The 19,160-nt window shown below is 45.9% G+C and overlaps 1 protein-coding gene across 1 annotated transcript in view; it reads right to left on the bottom strand.

The window, feature by feature from the left end:
- fryb (furry homolog b (Drosophila)) overlaps positions 1–19,160 on the bottom strand; it is a 72,669-nt gene that overhangs the window by 4,946 nt on the left and 48,563 nt on the right. Inside the window, exons 36-59 of the mRNA XM_076274644.1 lie at positions 18,978–19,060; positions 17,923–18,073; positions 17,189–17,292; positions 15,931–16,116; positions 14,794–14,992; positions 13,778–13,899; positions 13,303–13,490; positions 12,514–12,608; positions 11,649–12,298; positions 10,946–11,043; positions 10,395–10,571; positions 9,989–10,129; positions 9,534–9,713; positions 7,927–8,091; positions 7,557–7,631; positions 6,907–7,077; positions 6,103–6,111; positions 4,920–5,126; positions 4,397–4,543; positions 3,835–4,007; positions 3,299–3,503; positions 2,930–3,079; positions 2,591–2,689; positions 2,073–2,156 (exon numbers count right to left, since the gene is read on the bottom strand). Of these exons, the coding sequence (XP_076130759.1) occupies positions 2,073–2,156; positions 2,591–2,689; positions 2,930–3,079; positions 3,299–3,503; positions 3,835–4,007; positions 4,397–4,543; positions 4,920–5,126; positions 6,103–6,111; positions 6,907–7,077; positions 7,557–7,631; positions 7,927–8,091; positions 9,534–9,713; positions 9,989–10,129; positions 10,395–10,571; positions 10,946–11,043; positions 11,649–12,298; positions 12,514–12,608; positions 13,303–13,490; positions 13,778–13,899; positions 14,794–14,992; positions 15,931–16,116; positions 17,189–17,292; positions 17,923–18,073; positions 18,978–19,060 (3,859 nt within the window). The remainder of the gene's footprint in view (positions 1–2,072; positions 2,157–2,590; positions 2,690–2,929; positions 3,080–3,298; positions 3,504–3,834; positions 4,008–4,396; positions 4,544–4,919; positions 5,127–6,102; positions 6,112–6,906; positions 7,078–7,556; positions 7,632–7,926; positions 8,092–9,533; positions 9,714–9,988; positions 10,130–10,394; positions 10,572–10,945; positions 11,044–11,648; positions 12,299–12,513; positions 12,609–13,302; positions 13,491–13,777; positions 13,900–14,793; positions 14,993–15,930; positions 16,117–17,188; positions 17,293–17,922; positions 18,074–18,977; positions 19,061–19,160) is intronic.

Here is a 19,160-nt window from a genome sequence, read left to right as displayed (position 1 = left end):
AGTAAACTAGGAGTAGAATGAAATAGATGTGGAGTAAACCATGTGTAAAATAATCTAAGTGTAGAGTAATCTAAAAGTAAACCATGTGTAGGATAAAAATAGGTATAGAGTGTGGCAGAGGCGTATCAAGCTTTTTAAAAGTGTGGGGGTTGTGGGATAGGGAAGTGAAACAATCCGGCCAAATTATAAATAACTCCCTACAGGGACATTGTAAGTATTTTCTGAGAGGGGTGCGGACTATATTGGCAGGTATCCGGGAGTTTCTCCCCCGAAACTTTTTTGAAATTCTGATTGCTAAATAAATACACCATTTTAATGCAGTTTGGGAGGGACAGAACAAGCAGCGCCCCTCATTTGTGTGGCTCATGTAGGCCTTTGTGTGTGACATTTAGGCCTACATTATCTACCTGCTATCACTTCACTATTTTACACTACCCTACATGGAGACATATCTCATGTTATAAATGAAGAAATCATTTCAGAAATTATGTTTTGTGCATATGGTTAGCAGGCTACAATAAATTGACTAACAGACAACAGCCTAATTTCGAGGTATCACTGGACTATTAATATAATACCTATGTATAAATGTAAAGGACACAGAATAATGACAGAACTGTAAGCTCAAATTCAAAAACGTTTTAAGTCTACCCAAACATATGCAAAGGGAATATAAATAAATTGTGTTGCATATAGCCAGCTTAATTAATGTCAGTTTAAAGATTATGATTAGCAGTTTCTATGCTGTTTTCAATAATAGTTACAGGAAGCCACGTTGTTGTTTAAACTAGTGTTGTAGCCCACGTTACCTTTCACTTGCTGCAGGGACGCACACATTGCATGAGCGCTCATAAGCGTTCTTTGAGTTCTACATGCTGGAAATCCTAGTTCTCAGATGTAGAACTCAAATGTGTCTTGACGCCGCTGTTTGTAAAATCAAAATAAGATGTTCTAAATGGAACGCGATAGTATTTAAGACATTAAGATCTCCAGTAGATGTAGAACGACACACATTGACACTGAAATGCCGCCGACATTTGTAAGATCAATAGATCAAATAAGATGTTCTAAATGGAACGCGATGTAAGCTGTTCAGATCTTTTCCAAGCGTCTTGGAGACGTATATGTGCTGGCCTGGCTGGGCTATGTCTATATAGTTGATGACACCAAATTAATAAGAAGGCTATTTCTGATTGGGGAAACTTTAGCCTATCTTTCTTTCAGTCCGCTGTTCCATACCATTCAATCTTGCTGCAAATGATCAGACGTGAAGCACCAGGCATAACTTAATTTCGCGGCTACGTGGACCAGTAAGCTAATTGTTGAGGAGGCCCATATTTTGAGAAAAGCTGCAGATCATAGACAGAGAATAATGAGAACAGTAGCCAAGGGCCTTGGTGCGCGCACCCCCGCTTTCACCTTGACTCGTGCATTTCTACATTGTGACAAAAACTGTCAGACAGACAGTGAATTTTGGTTTACTAATAATGTGGTAACAATTATCATTTCAATTCTACCTCAAATCTGATCACTGCAGACTTTATAATGCAGACTCAAGCAGCCTTGAAAGACGCACACTTTGAATTTGATCAGAGCGGCTCGGGTTATTCACTGACGCTAACTTGATGTGATTGGCTGGATGACCGTTCAATCAAATCAACAGACCTATTTGTGTATCTCTGTGTGTGCGTTATCAGAGCCCACCCTTATTAGACATACGGTTCCAACTCTTTACGTGAGCGTTTATTTCCATATTTTACTTTCGTTTTAATCTGACAAAAAGTGTGGGGGATAGAATCGTGTTCCAGGAAAAGTGTGCACGTTATAACACCCACATCCCCCACGCTTGCTACGCGCCTGAGGTGTGGAGTAAACTAGATGTGGAGTGATCTAAGTGTATGGTAATCTAGGTGTGGAGTAAACCATGTGTAAAATAATCTAGGTGTAGAGTAATCTAAAAGTAAACCATGTGTAGAATAAAAATAAAACCATGTGTAGGGTAATCTAGGTGTGGAGTAAACGGCATCATGCTGGGTAGTGCCAGTGTGCGGTAAGCCCACGGTATGACTCACCTTCTCCTCCGTGTCTCCGGGCTGACAGGTGATCACCCCATCGTCAGAGCACTTGGGAAATGTGTCCTTACAGTTTTGTAACCACTGGGGGGAAGTGAGAGGTGGAGAGGAGAGAGAGATGGAGGGGATGAGTGAGGTGGGATTTGTGGGGTTCATTGACCGGAACACTGACAATGAATTAGAAGGAGTGTGTGGACACGAGTGGAATCTTTCCATGTGCACAACCTTCTGCACAACTGACGACCTCAATGATGCTTTTTATTGTGGATACTAATAAGCACAAATGTATTTTATGCCCTTCATTTTATTTATTAGTATCCACATCATAGTAAATGTACTTCCTATTCTGGGTTTGACACAATGTAGTATCATTATGAATCACAATGTCCACACTGCTGCTTTTAACCCATCACATGGTGTCACAGGGAGTTGTAGGGATGTGTGTGTGTGTGTGTGTGTGTGTGTGTGTGTGTGTGTGTGTGTGTGTGTGTGTGTGCGTTGTGTGTGTGTGTGTTTACCGAGGTGGCAGCCTCCTCCTTGTTGTTGTACGTGTCCAGATACTCCTGGAGCTCCAGCACACTGAACTTGATCTTCTCCAGCAGCCCGTAAGACACAATCTGGGGGAAGAACACACACAGAAGCACTCCTTATGACATTGGAAATGAATGGAATACAAAAAGACAACACATGGAATACATACACTACCATTAGAACCTACTCCCAATAACTAACTCATTTGTGAAAGAAAGAATGAAAAGAGGAAAAATGAAGAAAGAAAGAATCTAGGAAGAAATGTTAGAGAATGAAAACAAATGAGACGGAATGAAATGATTGTTGTATATTCTGTCCAAGCTCACCGTATCCGCGTCCACATAGATTGTAGGGCAGTCAGAGCATGAGGTCAGCATCTGAGATGACCGTACAAACTTTGACCCTATGCCCCTCAGCCCGTCAGCAAGGTAACCAGCAGCATCACTGGTCAGTGAGCAGAACTTGTTCTGGATGTTCTGGAGGAGGAAAGGGCACTTTGGTCATACAATGTCAATCCTGAAAAAAAAATGCTTTTTCAAGCTAAACTGTAAATTGTGTGACAAATGAATCTTTTTCTGCTTGTCAAATTACTTTCCTGCTAAAGACTCTTTATGTTACATTTCTGAAAAGACTCACTAACAACACTAAAACTGCTGACCACAGAGTGTCAACATCAGTGTCCCGTGGATGCTCACCTGGAACAGGGAGGAGAAGACGTGGAAGGTGTAGATGGCGCAGGAGCCGTCCGAGTCGGCCACCAGCTGGCTCACGTGGCTGCGCCAGGCGTCCTCTGCGTCGTCGCACACCGTGGGCTGGAATGCCGCCAGGATGGCCGAGAAGAAGGGCGAGGGTGGCGGGGGGAAGTCCAGGTCCTGCAGGTCATCTCGCCCATCCCCAAAACTGCGATCGGGGAAGAAGACAGGACCGACTCAATCAGAGAGTGACAATGTGCGTCATGCAGGCATGACCTACAGTCACATATTCATCTGTCACAGCTTGGTGCTAATTTCACCAACCTCAAAGTTTTTGCTCTACATTCAACAACATGATCTACACATGATCTGAGTGTGTGTATTGCATGTTACTCATGCTCCGGATTTACTCTGCAGTTTGTGTGTGTGTGTGTGTGTGTGTATGTGTGTGTGTGTGTGTGTGTGTGTGTATGTGTGTGTGTGTGTGTGTGTGTGTGTGTGTGTGTGTGTGTGTGTGTGTGTGTGGAGGAAGGGGGTACCTTGGCAAGCAGCTGGTGTTGAGGTCCTGCTCGGAGCGATCCTGCTGCCGGACCAGGTCCAAGGTGAAAGCGTCGCCACAGTCGAAACCCGGAGGCAGCTCGCTCACGCAGAAGGACAGGTCATCCTCCTGCATGTCCTCATCCTCAGCTGTCACCTCCAAAGGGGGCGGAAACTGGGAGGCACACAACCAGACCACTTTACACACTACTACACAAACAAACACACACCATTGTACACACATGTTCAGCTCTAAATAATGTGAAGTAAATATGCCAAATAAGCATGTGATTCCCCAAGAATTACATTTACAAATGTACAAAAACACTTTGCTAGATTTTACAATGCTCCTGAGTATTGTTGCTTTTGCACATTCCCACTGATATTAAGCAACATCTTCTAAGCATTAATAGTGACATTTTCATGATCATCCAATCAGAGGACATGGAACTGGCTATGTGGTTTCCCAGCAACCCTGCTCAAATTGTCCCATGTATCAACACCTTCAGAGCTCTAGAGTGTTTAGGCCTTGAGGCCTGCTGTTTTGGGGAGGCCTCAGCTTACGGGCTGCATGGTGGTGTCATCTGGCAGGGACGTCCCCAGGCAGGGAGTGGCGGCATTCAGAGAGTTTGGGTCAGCAGAGGTGGTGTCGTAGGAGGTGGACAGCGAGTCTGTGTGATTGGTCTCCTCTGATGGAGAGAGATTCATAGTCTGAAGAGAAAGAATGGGAAGTTACAGAGCATAGGTTATTACAGGGGCTTTACATATGAGTATGTGTTTATGTATGTGTAAGGCCTGATTCATAGTCTACGCGAGCTACGCGAATGCAGTTGACAACGCAAGGCTCACGCATGTTTTGAAGTGCCTTTCATAGTCTATGCAACCTATGTGGACAATGAGCCCCAATCGGAAACACATGGTATGACACGCGTTGTTGCGTCATGTTACATGAAATTGGACGACACATTTTTCAACGCAAATACGAGTCATGGCGTCCTTGCGTAGCTCGATACAGCTGTGTTTGCACACCTTGCGATGACGTATGAATCGGCCCTAAGAGAGAGAGAGGTGGAGAGGCTGCTCTCACCAGCTGTGAATGGGACAGACTCTGGCTGGTGGAGTTGGACTCCTCCTCTTCCTCGGAGGACTCGTCCGAGTCGTCCGGCTGCTCATCCTCGTGGCCCAGGCTGGGCGTGCTGCCCGAGTGCTGGCTCTCCTCCAGGAGCTCGTGCAGGTCACCGCTGTCCAGCGAGCGTCGCCGCACGCCCCAGTTAAAATTGTCCACACTTTCACCCTGCAGAGAGAGAGAGAGGGAGAGAGATATTTAGGTAAGTGCATAGAAAACACCCCACCAACCACCCCAAAATGCATGCACACACACGCCAGACATACGCACGCAAACACAATCGCACCCACAAACTCACCCAGAAACTTACACACACACAAAACAGGTGTAGGTACTTGTACACATGGCCAAAACTTTCTGCACTATACTAGAATATAGTAGTAGTATGTAGTAACATCCCTTAGATGCATGATGGGAACTCCACACTACATAACACGGGATGATGATATGGATGCAAGGAGCAGACAAACTCACGAGTGATGCAATTAGGGCATACATCTAACTACAATGGAAACAACCTACCTTGTACATGTTATTAACACTGTTCATATTTACATACACTACTGTATATGCCATTTGCTATAAGCCATAACTGATGTTTTCAAGTCCTTAGTTTCAGATTAATTTAAATAACTCTGTCTGTCAGTATGTAGGTATGTTTAATTCCCATACTCAGTACTGTCCTCAGTCATAACATGGGATAAATTCATAATTTCTTAAAACAACCCATGCACTATGTGACTAGATTTCCATGAGGCAATGACAACTAGTCACCCTCCACACTGTTAGCTAGAGCCTCTAAATAAAGACATACAGTATATAATATACTCACACACAGACACACATGCACACATACTGTACATACACACGCAGACACACACACACGCATACATACAGTACACACGCAAACACACACTCACACACACGCACACACTCACACACACACACACACACACACACACACACACATACACGCACAGATGCACACACACACACACACACACACACACACAGACACACACATGCACACATACACACACAGACACACACACACGCACACACACACGCACACACACACTCACACAAACACGCACACACACGCACGCATGCACTCTATGAGCCTACCAGACACAGTGACACTCACCTGTAGCTCCTGAGGGGCACAAGGGAGAAAGAAAGAGAGCGTTACCGACACAGTGGTGACAGACAGAGAGCATCAACGTTACACACAACAGCACAGAGCACCGGCAGACAGAGAGCATCAACGTTACACACAACAGCACAGAGCACCGGCAGACAGAGAGCATCAACGTTACACACAACAGCACAGAGCACCGGCAGACAGAGGGCATCAACGCTACACACAACAGCACAGAGCACCGGCAGACAGAGAGCATCAACGTTACACACAACAGCACAGAGCACCGGCAGACAGAGAGCATCAACGTTACACACAACAGCACAGAGCACCGGCAGACAGAGAGCATCAACGTTACACACAACAGCACAGAGCACCGGCAGACAGAGGGAAACGGCACTGGACATGAAGGGCTTATTGACAGAGAGGACAGGGCAGTCAGACTCGCTTAGGCAGTGGACACAAAATGTTCCTGGCAGAGAGTAAATAAACCCTGTGTTCTGAACATCCCCTCATTCACTATGTAATGCACTGTATGGCGAATAGCCAGTTAAATCGTTATTTACAAGAGCATTATGTAGTGAATGGGTGCTGGTTCCAAACACAGGAAAAGTGATACATTACAGTTAATAGCCATTTTGCCATTCAGACTTTATGCCATTCACATAATAACTGAAGTCTATATCTGTTTTTTGTTTGAATTGCATTGAGCATAGTTTAGTTTAAACTGGCTCAGAGTGGTCTGATCATATGCTAGCTAATCGTCCCAAGATCAGGCCAGCTGTGAGAGACTGAGCTGGGGCCACTCACCTCGCCATCCTCGAGCTCCACGTCCAGGAAGTCAAAGTCGCGGAAGACACGGAACTGCTGCTCGGAGGCAGTGTCGTCCAGCGTGTCCTGCTCGCGTGTGCCATCCTCGGACGACACCTGACTAGGCTGATGCTCCATCAGGTCCAGGTCTCCGCAGGACGAGAAGATCACCTGGGGGAGAGGAGGACGCTTGTGTGGTCAGTATTTCCTTCTTTTGTCTTTGGTATGTTTGTGGTGAAAAACAAATATTGACCCTGATGAAAACTAAACTAAACTAAACTAAAACTAAAGGGAAAGTTTCATAACATGTAGAAACAGTTCAAATTAAATGTATTAATTTGTAGTGGTGATTAGATTACAAAAAAAATGATGAGCAAATCAATAAACAATGTCGGTTATATTTACAATGTACACCTACAAATATGTGTAACCACACATATATCCATACGTATATATAAATTATAAATAGTGTTTCACAACTAATATCAACTAGATTTTTTTTATTTCTCAGTTGTATTGTGTTGCTGTTTCCTGTCTGCATGTTTTCTGAGGACTTTGGTCTTTTGGTAAAATCCCAGTAGGTTTCTATTATTAGTGTTGTTTAAAGACCAACTTGAACTGACCAATCAGGCTTGGTGGGGTGGACTTACCGACGGGTTCTTGGAGAGACCAACCTCCTGTCCACACAATGACAGGACGTTCACCAGCTTCTCACGGGTCCGTTTCTGAGTGCCGAGCAGACACGAGCAGAGCAGTGATTAATTATAAACACACACACACATGGACACACACACACACACACAACAATTGAAGCCAAATACACACTCAAATACAAATGTGTATAGACATGCATAAACAAACACACATATTTTTTTATCTCTCTCATGTACACACACACACATACACACACACAAAATCACACAAAGAACACAAGGTAAAATAAGTCAGAAAGTCCATTGGGTGTTTTTAAACTTCAAATGTAATAGGAAGCAGGCTAGGTTAGGAGTGGAGAGGTCTCACCTGCGAGGACTGTGGCCTCTTCCAGCTGACGGGCACCAGCACGTTGTTGGAGTTGGAGCCCGACGAGGTGGAGGAGGTGCTGCGGGTAACCGCGATGGCCCTGGCCTTTCCGTCGCGGCCCGCCGAACCCTGCAGGTCGTCGTACCGTCGGCCGATCACCGGCGTCTGGAGAACACACACACACATGAGCAAGGGAGCAAAACCCTTGAGCAAGGATCGGAATTATGTCTAGGCACATAGGTACAAACACCTACCCGGCATGGAGCATGACAAGTCAGTGCCTGCTAGCTTCGTCCTGCCCATATATTAAAGTCTATCACATTGCATCCACCCAGTCTTCCTGTTGTGCTACAGCCCAGGCGCTTTCTCTCCCCTTGTCTCTCTCCCTCTGTTTCTCCCATTCTCTCTCTCTCTCTCTCTCTCTCACGTATGCTCTTTCTCCCTCTCTCATGTTCTTTTTGTCCCCCCCTCCCTCCTTTCTCTTGCTCTCTCAATGTGGAAAAAAACGGTTAATTGTAGCATGGCTTATCTGCCTGTGTGCAGTCTACATCAGCACAGGATCTCTCTGGTCTTTTATCACTCGACGCCAGCCAGACAAACGGGTGATTACTCAATGGGAAGGAAGGAAGAGGACTCCAGGGTCTATAACACAAGTACTGATTCAAGATCAGGGCGAGTCTGTCTGGGCTGTTATGTCACTCTTGGTGAACTCAACGGAAAATCTGATCACAGATCTGAAAAAGTATATTAAATGTCACATACGACAAACATGAGGCTTTTCAGTCGGCTAAGTTATCTCCAATGGGTTTTCTAGAAAATTCCATTTGAGAGGAGTGGGGGGCTTCCTCTAAGCATTTCCCTTGAAAATTAAACTTGCACCCAAACGTCACAGTGTAATGACAATGACAATCAAGTTCATACATCAACATAACCTGAAAACAAGGTCAGATACAAAGACCGGAAAAACCCCCTTTCAAAATATTTCCTCTCTTTTAGTGAATAGAAATAGTTAGTTGGGTGCTTTGGAATGTAAGTACAGTACATGATTAGGTTGACCGATTATTGAAGAGGTCAGGTGAAATGAAAAGCTCTACTCTTGTCTGAGTCCAGATCTGATCTCTGAGAGCCCCTGAGTCCTGTGAAGCCAGACTGCTCTCCTCATTTCTTATACTCTGAGCCTAAATCTGGAGCCAGTCTACTGTTTCCCATCACACCCCTGGTGCCTAGCGCTGATCTTCGGAAATCTGCCAGTCTCTGGTCCTATTTCCCCTGATTCATTAAGTGTATTTATATCTTAGGTGTGCAAATAGAAAAGCTGTTGGCAAGTTGTTCAGCTACTAAAGTCAGGCTTTAGGAAAACAGCAGGAAGCGCACACAGTAATATCTTGTTCCCTCACAACACTTTCACTTTAGATGTGATTTTCACCTCTAAAAGGGTCAACACACCTTGACACAAAGATATGCCTGGCCCAGAATACAAGCTAAAATATGACACGATATTCACAGACAGAGAGATGTGAAGAATGCAGGGGAGGAAGAGAGAGAAAGAAACAGATGACGAAAGAGAAGAAAAGAAGAAAGACTCGTGTCGGAGGGTGACCCTTCACCTCTGAAATGTCAAAGTGGAAGTCGAGGATTTTCCCCGGTAGTGCTTTGGAGGAGCCGTCCCACACACGGCTGACCTCCAGATGGGAGAGGTCACTGTGGCCGTACGATGGCAGGACTAGGCTGGCCGAGCGAGACACCACCAGCTTTAGGATGTTCAGAGCCTCCTTCCAGTGTACCGTCTGAGACACGCACGCACGTGCACACACACACACACACACACACACACACGTACAGTACGTCACGATTTATGATTAATGTAACGGTAACTATTTTATCCACATAAAATCATTGCATGAAAAATTAACACACACATACTGTATAGGGAACTACACAATCAGTAATATGGCACTTAATTCACTGATTCTACAGTAACTACAGAATGCACTGAATATAATACACAATATAATACAAATATAATTGATTCGAGTATGCGTAATATTTGCTGGGTGCTTACCTGAACAAACTTTTCGATGGTCTTGAGGACCTCGACATTGAAAGGCTTGACCTGTATCAAGGCCAAATCCATGTGGCTTAGCAGACTGTAGATGATCTGCAGCAGTGGCTGTTGCATGCTGGGAAGTCCCTTATCCAGCAACTGTGATGAAAACAAGGAGCAAGAAGAGTGAGCGACTCAATCTCTTATCTTCAAAAACAACACAGCAAGTGAAAGCTAATAAAATAATACTTTCTGAATATCTGCCTCTTGTGGCTTCCCAAGGCAACAGAATCTATGGTATGAATAATTAAATGACAGACTTCAATCCTTTCAGTCCTATTAAGTCATGATATCCACATTGCCCGACACATTAAACATATGATAAAAAGCATTGCTGTTTAGAGCAGCATAGATTGGTTGTTACCTCGGCCATGTAGGTGACCATGTTGAGGGTGATGTCAGCGAAGGCCTCGTACAGGTAGCGGCACACCACGCTGACCCAGGAGAACGGGTCTCGCGTGTACGAGCGTGTCTTATAGAGCGTCATCACGTGAGCCAGGTGTGAGAGCTTAGTGTTCTTCTCCTTCTCCTCCAGACACACCTGATACACACACATACACACACATACACACACACACACACACACACACACACACACACACACACACACACACACACACACACACACACACACACACACACCTTAATATTTGCTCTGTCACCACAAATTTTACCTTAAGCTTTTCATAAGCGTAAACAAACATTTACAATGGCCTGTGTGATCTAAGAAGCGATGACACGAGGATACATCATCTCATGTTTGCCCTGAGTTAACACTTACATTAGCGGTTTATGATGAATAATAGAGCACGACCAAACAAAGAAGGCCAACTGCCACTGTAGCGCAGATGTGGTGTAACCAGCTGAGCTACTGCAAAACACAAAGGCCGACTGAACGAGGTCAGTGTTACTCACCTGCGCGATCCTCTCGGCGCTCTCCTTGCAGAACTGGGTTGGGCTGTCAAAGTGCTGAACCAGGTGGGGGAGCAGACAGAGCACGTTCAGAGGGAAACCTGTGTGTGGGCGTGGGAAAGACAGCCACAGGATTAGAGATGGCCACAAATAAGCATTAACTGAACACTTACGGTATGTACTACTGTTACTACTGTAACAATTTATTTGGATAGTCCACCTACAGAGACTTAGGTGCTGGGAGATGGGTTGCTGAAATTCAGTCTTTTTAATTGTTCATTTTCACTAACCAAAACAAAAAAACATAACCCTTAGCCATAAATTGTTGTAAACAGATAGTACGTTATAATGTCAGCATCTGAAGAGTTTGGTTGCAAAACGCTATAAAAAACATTAATAAGTCATGTTATTTAATTGTGTATTTCAGGTATTATATCAATAAAGTTGCAGTTCTGTTGCTCTGATTGAGTAAAGATAAATTAAATAACAATACCCAATTACATTTCCACATTACTTGAAAAACAAAATTAAAATAAATGATTTATGAAAATTCGTTAAAATGGAGGATATAGCGTTTTGGAACCAAACTCTTCATCTGTAGCTATGGGGGATCATCCAAATAAAGTGTGACTGAAACAACTGCTGCACCGCTGAACTACTACTATTGTTGCTCATGCGCGGTCTGGTCCTCCATGCTGCCACCCACCTATGGCCTGCGAGGTGTCCACGACGGTGACGCGGGAGACGGGCGTGAGCTGGCAGAAGAGCTGCAGCGTGAGGTCGCAGGTGGCCGGCGAGGTGAAGCCCTTGAGCAGCAGCTGCTGCAGGCCGGCGAAGCCGCTCCAGCGGAGCTGCGCCTGCAGCTTCTCCAGGCGCTCGCGGTGCTCGGGCCGGTCCAGGGGCACGCGTGCCAGCAGCTTGTGCACCAGCCGAAGCGCCATCTGGTACTCGAACTCGAAGTCCGACTCCATGAGCGAGACGGCCACCCAGAAGACGGTGGCGAGGAGCGAGGCCGGGTGCCCGGCGTGGCCGGGGTCCAGGACGCCGCAGGTGGACGAGGACGAGGAGCCGCAGCCGCTGCGGGGCGACCCGCGCTGGCCCACGCCGGGCTGGGTGCACGCCTGGATGCGGTCGAGGGTGGCCGAGCGCGGCGGATTTTCCGACGGGGAGCGGGCGCCGGGAGGCTGCCCGCCGCCGTTCTCACCGCCGAACTTCTTGGGCACGGAGTAGCTGCGCTGGTGGCGGCTGCGCTCGGCCGTGCTGGCGTCGGTGGCGCCGTGCGGCAGGTTGAGCTGACCCGTGCTCTTCCTGTTGGAGTTCAGCTTCCCGCTCACCAGGAAGTCAGGAGACGAGGCTCTGAGAGAGACACGATCGCAAACATACACACACAGTGTGAAAACACACACATCCATATAGTGTATGTATACGTTTTTATATATGCACACACCTAAACAGACACACAGATGTGAGCATTAAGTACATGGGACACAATGTACATGCACAGATGCAGGTGCTTGAACATGGACACACAGACATGGTCGTGGGGATGGACATGCAGGTGACAATCTCACCTGGTTAGAGCTGCCATCAGATCACTGTTCTTCAGACACTCGGCCAGGTTATCCACCACTGACTCCAGTGTAAGCAGCACCTCCATCACGTAGCCCTGAGAGAACCATAGAGACAGGAAACATGAGAAACACACGCCCCCATAGGACTAGCACAGTGCAGTTAGGCAACTCTGGTACTTTCCAATAGTGTGGTGGCAGCCATCTGGAGTTGGCTGGCTCACTTCAAACAGGAAATACTGCTAACCACCAACCACAAGTCTCTTTTCCGTCGGATATGGGCTGACTAGTTTTAACAGTTTTTTTCTGAAATAACTCTTTGTCACAGTTACACACACATGAGTAGACATTTGAGGTTTTTTTTTAATGTAATTTTGGTGTTGTGGTAGTGCATGATTGCTCATGGGTGTTGTCATTAGTGTCAGTTAGGGCCTGCCTACGTAACTGAAATCTCTCTCTCTCTCTATCTCTCTCTCAAACACATACACACACAAAGAAACAGAGAAACACACAATCAGACACACAAACAGAAACACAGAAACAAACAAGAATCAGACACACGCGCACGCACACACACACACACACAGAAACACCCAAACAGACACAGACACACACACAGACACACAATGGGTGTTAATGAGTGTTGTCATTAGTGTCTTGTAATGATAAGTAATGTTTTAAGATAGTGCCTGCCTGCTTAACTGCAATTTCTTTTTCAGAGAGAATACAAAACGAGAGAAACACCCAATCAGACACACAAACACACACACACACACATGCACACACACACACCTGCACCTCGTCCCCGTGCTCGCCCACCACCTCGACAAGGCGTGAGAGGATGTCGGAGACGGCGTGGTGAGAGAGCGGCTGACGCAGGGCCCTGAAGATCTGGAAGGAGCGTCCGGCGTAGTGGCGCGACGAGCTGCACAGCGCCGTCTGCAGGGCCACGTCACTCAGCTGCTGCTCCAGATGGAAGTCTGACACAACAACAACAACAACACACATATACACGCCGTAGTTATAGCGCTGTGTCCAGTAAGGGTCTGTTTATATGGCTCGCATCTTAGGACTGAATGAGCTTCAGAGTAAAAACAAATATAATATCAAACAAATATAATGTAGCATGTATAAAAATAGATGACAAGATAAAAAAAAAAACCATGTTGGATGAGAAGGTATTAAGTACACAATGGAATTAAATGGAAACAAAATAAGACACAATACATCAAACATAAAAACTGTTTACAGATCTAAAGACCCCTACCTGACTTGGACTCTTTGAAGATGGACATGACGTGGCGCAGGAAGTTGGACAGCTGCTCGGCGCTTTTGGAGTTGGGGTTCTTGGGTGTGATGTCCTCGTGGCACCACAGCGGTCCGAACGCCCTGAGCAACGACAGGACAGTACTCCAGGCACTGTTCCACCCCCACCACCAACCACAGTCACACCGCCATTAACTCGCCTCTAACACGCCACGCTCACGCAGTGTTTCCCATACATTGACTTATTTGTGGCGGCCCACCACAATATCAACATTGACCACCACACAATGATTTTCCAGGTTGTACTAAATTGTGCTTAAATCTGGTTAGCATCATAACCACGCTGTGCTAATTTGTAAAATACTGTTGTATTCAACTTAATTCTGCCAACCAACCACCACAAATGGAATTCAATTCTGTGGGAAACACTGTCACGCCACGCTCACGTCATGCTCAGGCCCACCCTCTCCATGGGATTGTGAACATCATTTTGGTGTGGCGGTGTATAGGTGTTAATGGCTGTTGTCATCAGTGTCTTATAATTATGGCTAATGTTTTCAGTTAGTGATGTATCTATGGCTGTAATCATACACACACACACACACAAACACACACACACACACACACACACACACACGCCACACATACACACAAATACACAAACCCACTCAAACATTCTTTTTAAGTTGCACACACATACAGCACATAAGCTCAAGCGTACTCCTTGTACTCTCCCAGACATTTTCTGTTTCAGCCAGTAGGGGGAGCTGTATGCTAGTGAATGTGTGTGAATGTACCGCATGACCCTGTATGCCAGAGTAAGTGTAGCAGTTGGGAACCGGGAGTTTTACTCACAGATGCCACATCTTGTTTGTCAGACAATTACAATAAACAAATAAGCTAATTCTTCCCTGAATTTGTTTTGATGGGTGTTAGGTTTCAGGGTATGTTGATGTGGTTTGTATGAAGTGAGTGACACATTCCTACACAAATGTCAGTGTTGCTGTGTTTACCCACCTGGTGGTGAGGAACTCGATGAGCTTGTTGGTCTTGTCGTCGGACTCGCTTGAGGAGTCGTCCAGTTCCTCCAGGTCAGCGCTGATCTGCGGCAGGTTACCCACGCTGCCCCCCAGGCTCACGCTGGACGAGGTGGAGGACGAGCTCAGGCCCGAGTCTGCCACAGGAGACGGACTCTCCCGCAGGAAGTCAAAGCCCCCTAGCGCAGGAAGAGGATATGAGGAAGAGCAGAAGAGGAGAGGATGAGGAGAGAACAGAGGACAGACATCAGTACTTCAGTTCTGAGCATACTTGAATACACAGACACCTGGGTTTCAGTGGCTTCTCATTATGATGAGTGTGGGAAAGTATCAGTAAAACAAGCACATGGTTGGGATGGTTCAGGTAAAAGGGCATCTGTGCTAAAAAATGAATTCATTTCTGTTTTATACAGCAGTAGTGGCCCCATTTGAACAGTAAACAAAAAAGTAGGCGTTGTATTAGGAACACAGAGGAGATACCGTAGTAGAGATCTACACTGAGTACTAATTGCCTACCATGACACACACAGAGCAACTTCAGTGCTGCACATGGCATACAAATAATACTGTGCTTCATTAGGTCATATCAATGCAAGCCAATTAGACCTGGCATGAAACACACATTTGACTGGCAGACAACTTTTACTGTGTACACATAATGTACACCACAGAAGGAAATAGAATATTAAACAGTTTGTCTCGTAAGCGGACTGTTGGGGGAATTCTTTTGGGGTCTGTGTGAGTCTTGCCAGTACCAGGAAAACTTGCTTGTCAATCAAATGTGCATCAAATATCATACACAGCCTTAGAGGACAGGTGGAGAGGCCCTAAGGCTTTGGCACGTTTACTGGAGGAACTATAAAGCTAAATGCCTCTAAAATGTCATAACAAATGCAATGCATTTCACTGAAGAATGCAGTGCAAGGAGTTTGTGGCAGTCCCCTGTTTACATCTGCACACATTCAGACAAAGTAAAGAATTATTTTGGCTAGGACCTCGGGGTTCATAAATTGTTGACCATAAACATGTCATGCTGAGAGGAAGAGTTCTCACACGTGACCTATGCCTTCTAAACATTCTAGAACATTCGAGAAGGTTCTAGAGAGAGTCTCCTCACCGGTGTAGTGGTACTCAGGCTGGTAGCTGGACTTGACAGTGAGAGTCTTGTTGTCGCTGATCTCACGGGTCAGCAGCAGGACCGAAGCGATGACTTGGAAGTTGTTGTTGCAGGACAGGGCGATGAGGAGGTGCAGCAGCAGACGCTTGCTATGCTCAAACACCTCGGGCCGATAGTGATCCAGACCTGAGACACACAAACACACACACACACACACACACACACACACATACATAAACAGAAACCAATCACTCAATAATTCAAGATAACCCATTTCAAGATCGAGTATGGCTTATACCAATGACATGAGGGATGAATTTACAAAATAGATGATAGACATCTAAGCTTTCTGGGAGAGAGAGGGAGAAAGAGAGAGAAGGAGAGAGAGAGAAACATACACATATACAAACACCCCAACATAAAAAAGCTTCCATCACCATACTACTCTGTTTTCCTGGGTCAGTAAACAAGCTACAGTGGGCTTGAGAACATCCCTTTACAACACTTTAAATCAGCACCATACCACCTCACAGCTAGATCCTGTAGACAGATGAAACCTTCTGTCAGAGTTAAAGACACACAACAACTCTACAGACAGCGTGTTTATTACCAACACTTCCAACCCCACTGAGACTAAGCTTGACCCCCCAAAATGCCTGGACCCTCCTTGGCAGAGCTGAGCAGGCCGTTGAGCTGCATGCCACCATCTCCTCCTCCTCCCTTCTTGCTTCTTGGATCCCTTAACACCCCCCCCCCCCTCACACACACACACACTACCACCACAACCACCCTCTCTTCTGTCTTGTGTCAATTTTTTTTTCCGTGGCAGACACATTTTTGACATATCCGGCATTACTGCCCTGTGTTCCTCGCCTGGACGGGGTTCTAAGCTTCAATTAGTGTGGGGAATGTGGCGGCGCACTGTGCCTCCCACTTCAGAGCTTTCTCACAGGGCCAGTGACAGACACACACACACACACACACACAAAGACAGACATATATATATATATATATATATATATATATATATATATATATAGAGTGACAGATGGTCTTTAAACAGATAATTACACACACCGATAACATCCGTGTAACATCATACCACACCTCTTATTGTGGAAAAGTAAAATCAGCCCTCTCAAAAATTCACCTGTCTAAAGTAGAGAGATAGATCAATAGAGAGCGAGAGAGAGAGGGAGAAAAGAGAGAGAGAGGAGAGAGAGAGGGAGAGAGAGAGAGAGGGGAGAGAGAGACCTACCCAGAAAGAGTGCATGAAGCAGGAGGGGCAAATGTAGGGCCCAGTCTTCCCTCACACTGTGATCCACCACCATCTCTGTCATGAATATTACAGCAATGTTGCACCTGTAAAACACACACACACACACATACTGTACATCAAACACATATAGACATTTCAGAAAGTACATTACATAACCCTCTACCTTTCAAAAAACAGAAATATTCACTGCTAAATCATGCATAAGGCAAAGGGGCCTATTTTTAGGCCCTATGATAATCGGGTGTGTGTCATAACATTCTTGCCACAGACTAAAGCTCTGTGTTGTAGTTCCACTTTTGATAGACAGATCTTTCATCTGACAATCAGCTGCATTCTATCAGTGTGATTATCAGTTTAAACAACACATACTACAGCTGCCTGAGCTCTGTGACGTTTGGTGCTTCAAAAGCACCCGCGTGGCTTGATGATGACGTCTGTGGTAATATCTCTGTTTCCAAGGGAATAGCAAAACAGTGAGGCGTCCATGGTAAACAAAACAACACAAGAGTAAGTCAGTAAGTGCATTTTTGTAAGTTTGCCGATTCAAATGAGCTTCTTCCTGGGATATGTGTAAACAATACCCCCCCCCCCCCCCCTCTCTCTCTGTCTTTGTGTGTGTGTGTGTGTGTGTGTGTTTGTGTGAGTGTGCTTGTTTGTGTGTGTGTGTGTGTGTCTGTGTGCATACAAATATGTGTGTGTGGGCCTATGGGTACCTGTGCAAGGGCCCTCGTGGGGTGATGGTCTCCGGCAGGTAGTCCACCAGCGGGGCCCAGCAGCCCCCGTTGACCGGCATGGGCAGTGGCTGCGGCCGGTTGCTCTCCAGCACGCTGATCAGCCAGCTGGCGTAGGGAGGGAGCGGGTCATCTGCCACAGGCGTAAAACAAACACGCAGTCAGGCCTGTGTCAGTCACCTCAGAACACACAGATGCAGACCAGCACACACTGACAATGAACCACTGTATAATAAAACACAGTGATAACATATCAGTGTAGTGACAGTATACACTGTATGTATCAGTACACTCGCTTGTGGGATATGAAAAGCTATAACCTTGGGACCGGGTAGTGACAGGTTCCATCAGAGACGTCCAGCTCTGACGTCAAAGCCTGATCACACGGCGGAATGATATCCCGTCATCACATCAGTGCTATCTGGATGAGTGCGGGGAGGGAGGGGTGGCGCAATCTCAAGCCCTCCCAAGGCAGACATGACAGGTATGCGGACTAAATGCTAGCCAGGTTACATGCCTCCGCTTCATACATGGCGGAATCTTAGAGATGCATTGTCCAGATACTTCCCTCTCCCTCCCAACTTTGCATCTGTGGTACGCACTAATCCCTGTTGTACACTTTGGCACAGGTAGCTGCTGGCCTGTCTCACTGAACAGTAAGTGACTGAGAGGGTTTGAGGTTATCAGGACACAGTGTGGCTTAAAACGAGGCTTCATGGAACAGTACACATAACAAAGCCAACAAAGACAATCCATGAGAATAAGGGCTTTTAATAGATTAACATAGGGCCGGCCTACCTTTCACACACACACACACACACACACACACATATACACACACACACACATATACACACGCACACACACACACACACACACACACACAAAAACAACAACACCACACACAACATATTTTCTTATTCATGCACTCATACTTACACACAAACACACTTGCACATAGTCACAAGGCTTAGTTTTTTGCATCGTATGCTAAGTAGAGGGGATTGAATATTTCAGAGATGACAGTTGATACTCACTCTTCTCTTCATCATAGGAGCCACCAGAGCTGTTACTATAGCGGGACTCCAGCCTGTTATGGGCCCTCGCCACATTGCTCAACCTGGACACAACACAACAACACCTCTTAGAATGTTCTAGAAGGCTGACAAAACCATGGAACCTGGCAAAAACCATGGAGCAGTCTGAATGCCTTCAAATCA

Source organism: Alosa pseudoharengus, unplaced genomic scaffold (assembly GCF_046254945.1).
Source record: "Alosa pseudoharengus isolate Yale_2024_CS ecotype anadromous, Long Island Sound unplaced genomic scaffold, YU_APseudo_1.1 YU_APseudo_1.1_scf_8, whole genome shotgun sequence".
Classification (NCBI taxonomy): domain Eukaryota; kingdom Metazoa; phylum Chordata; class Actinopteri; order Clupeiformes; family Clupeidae; genus Alosa; species Alosa pseudoharengus.
The sequence above is the reverse complement of the archived record's forward strand: the minus strand, read 5'-3'. Positions and strand labels throughout refer to the sequence as shown.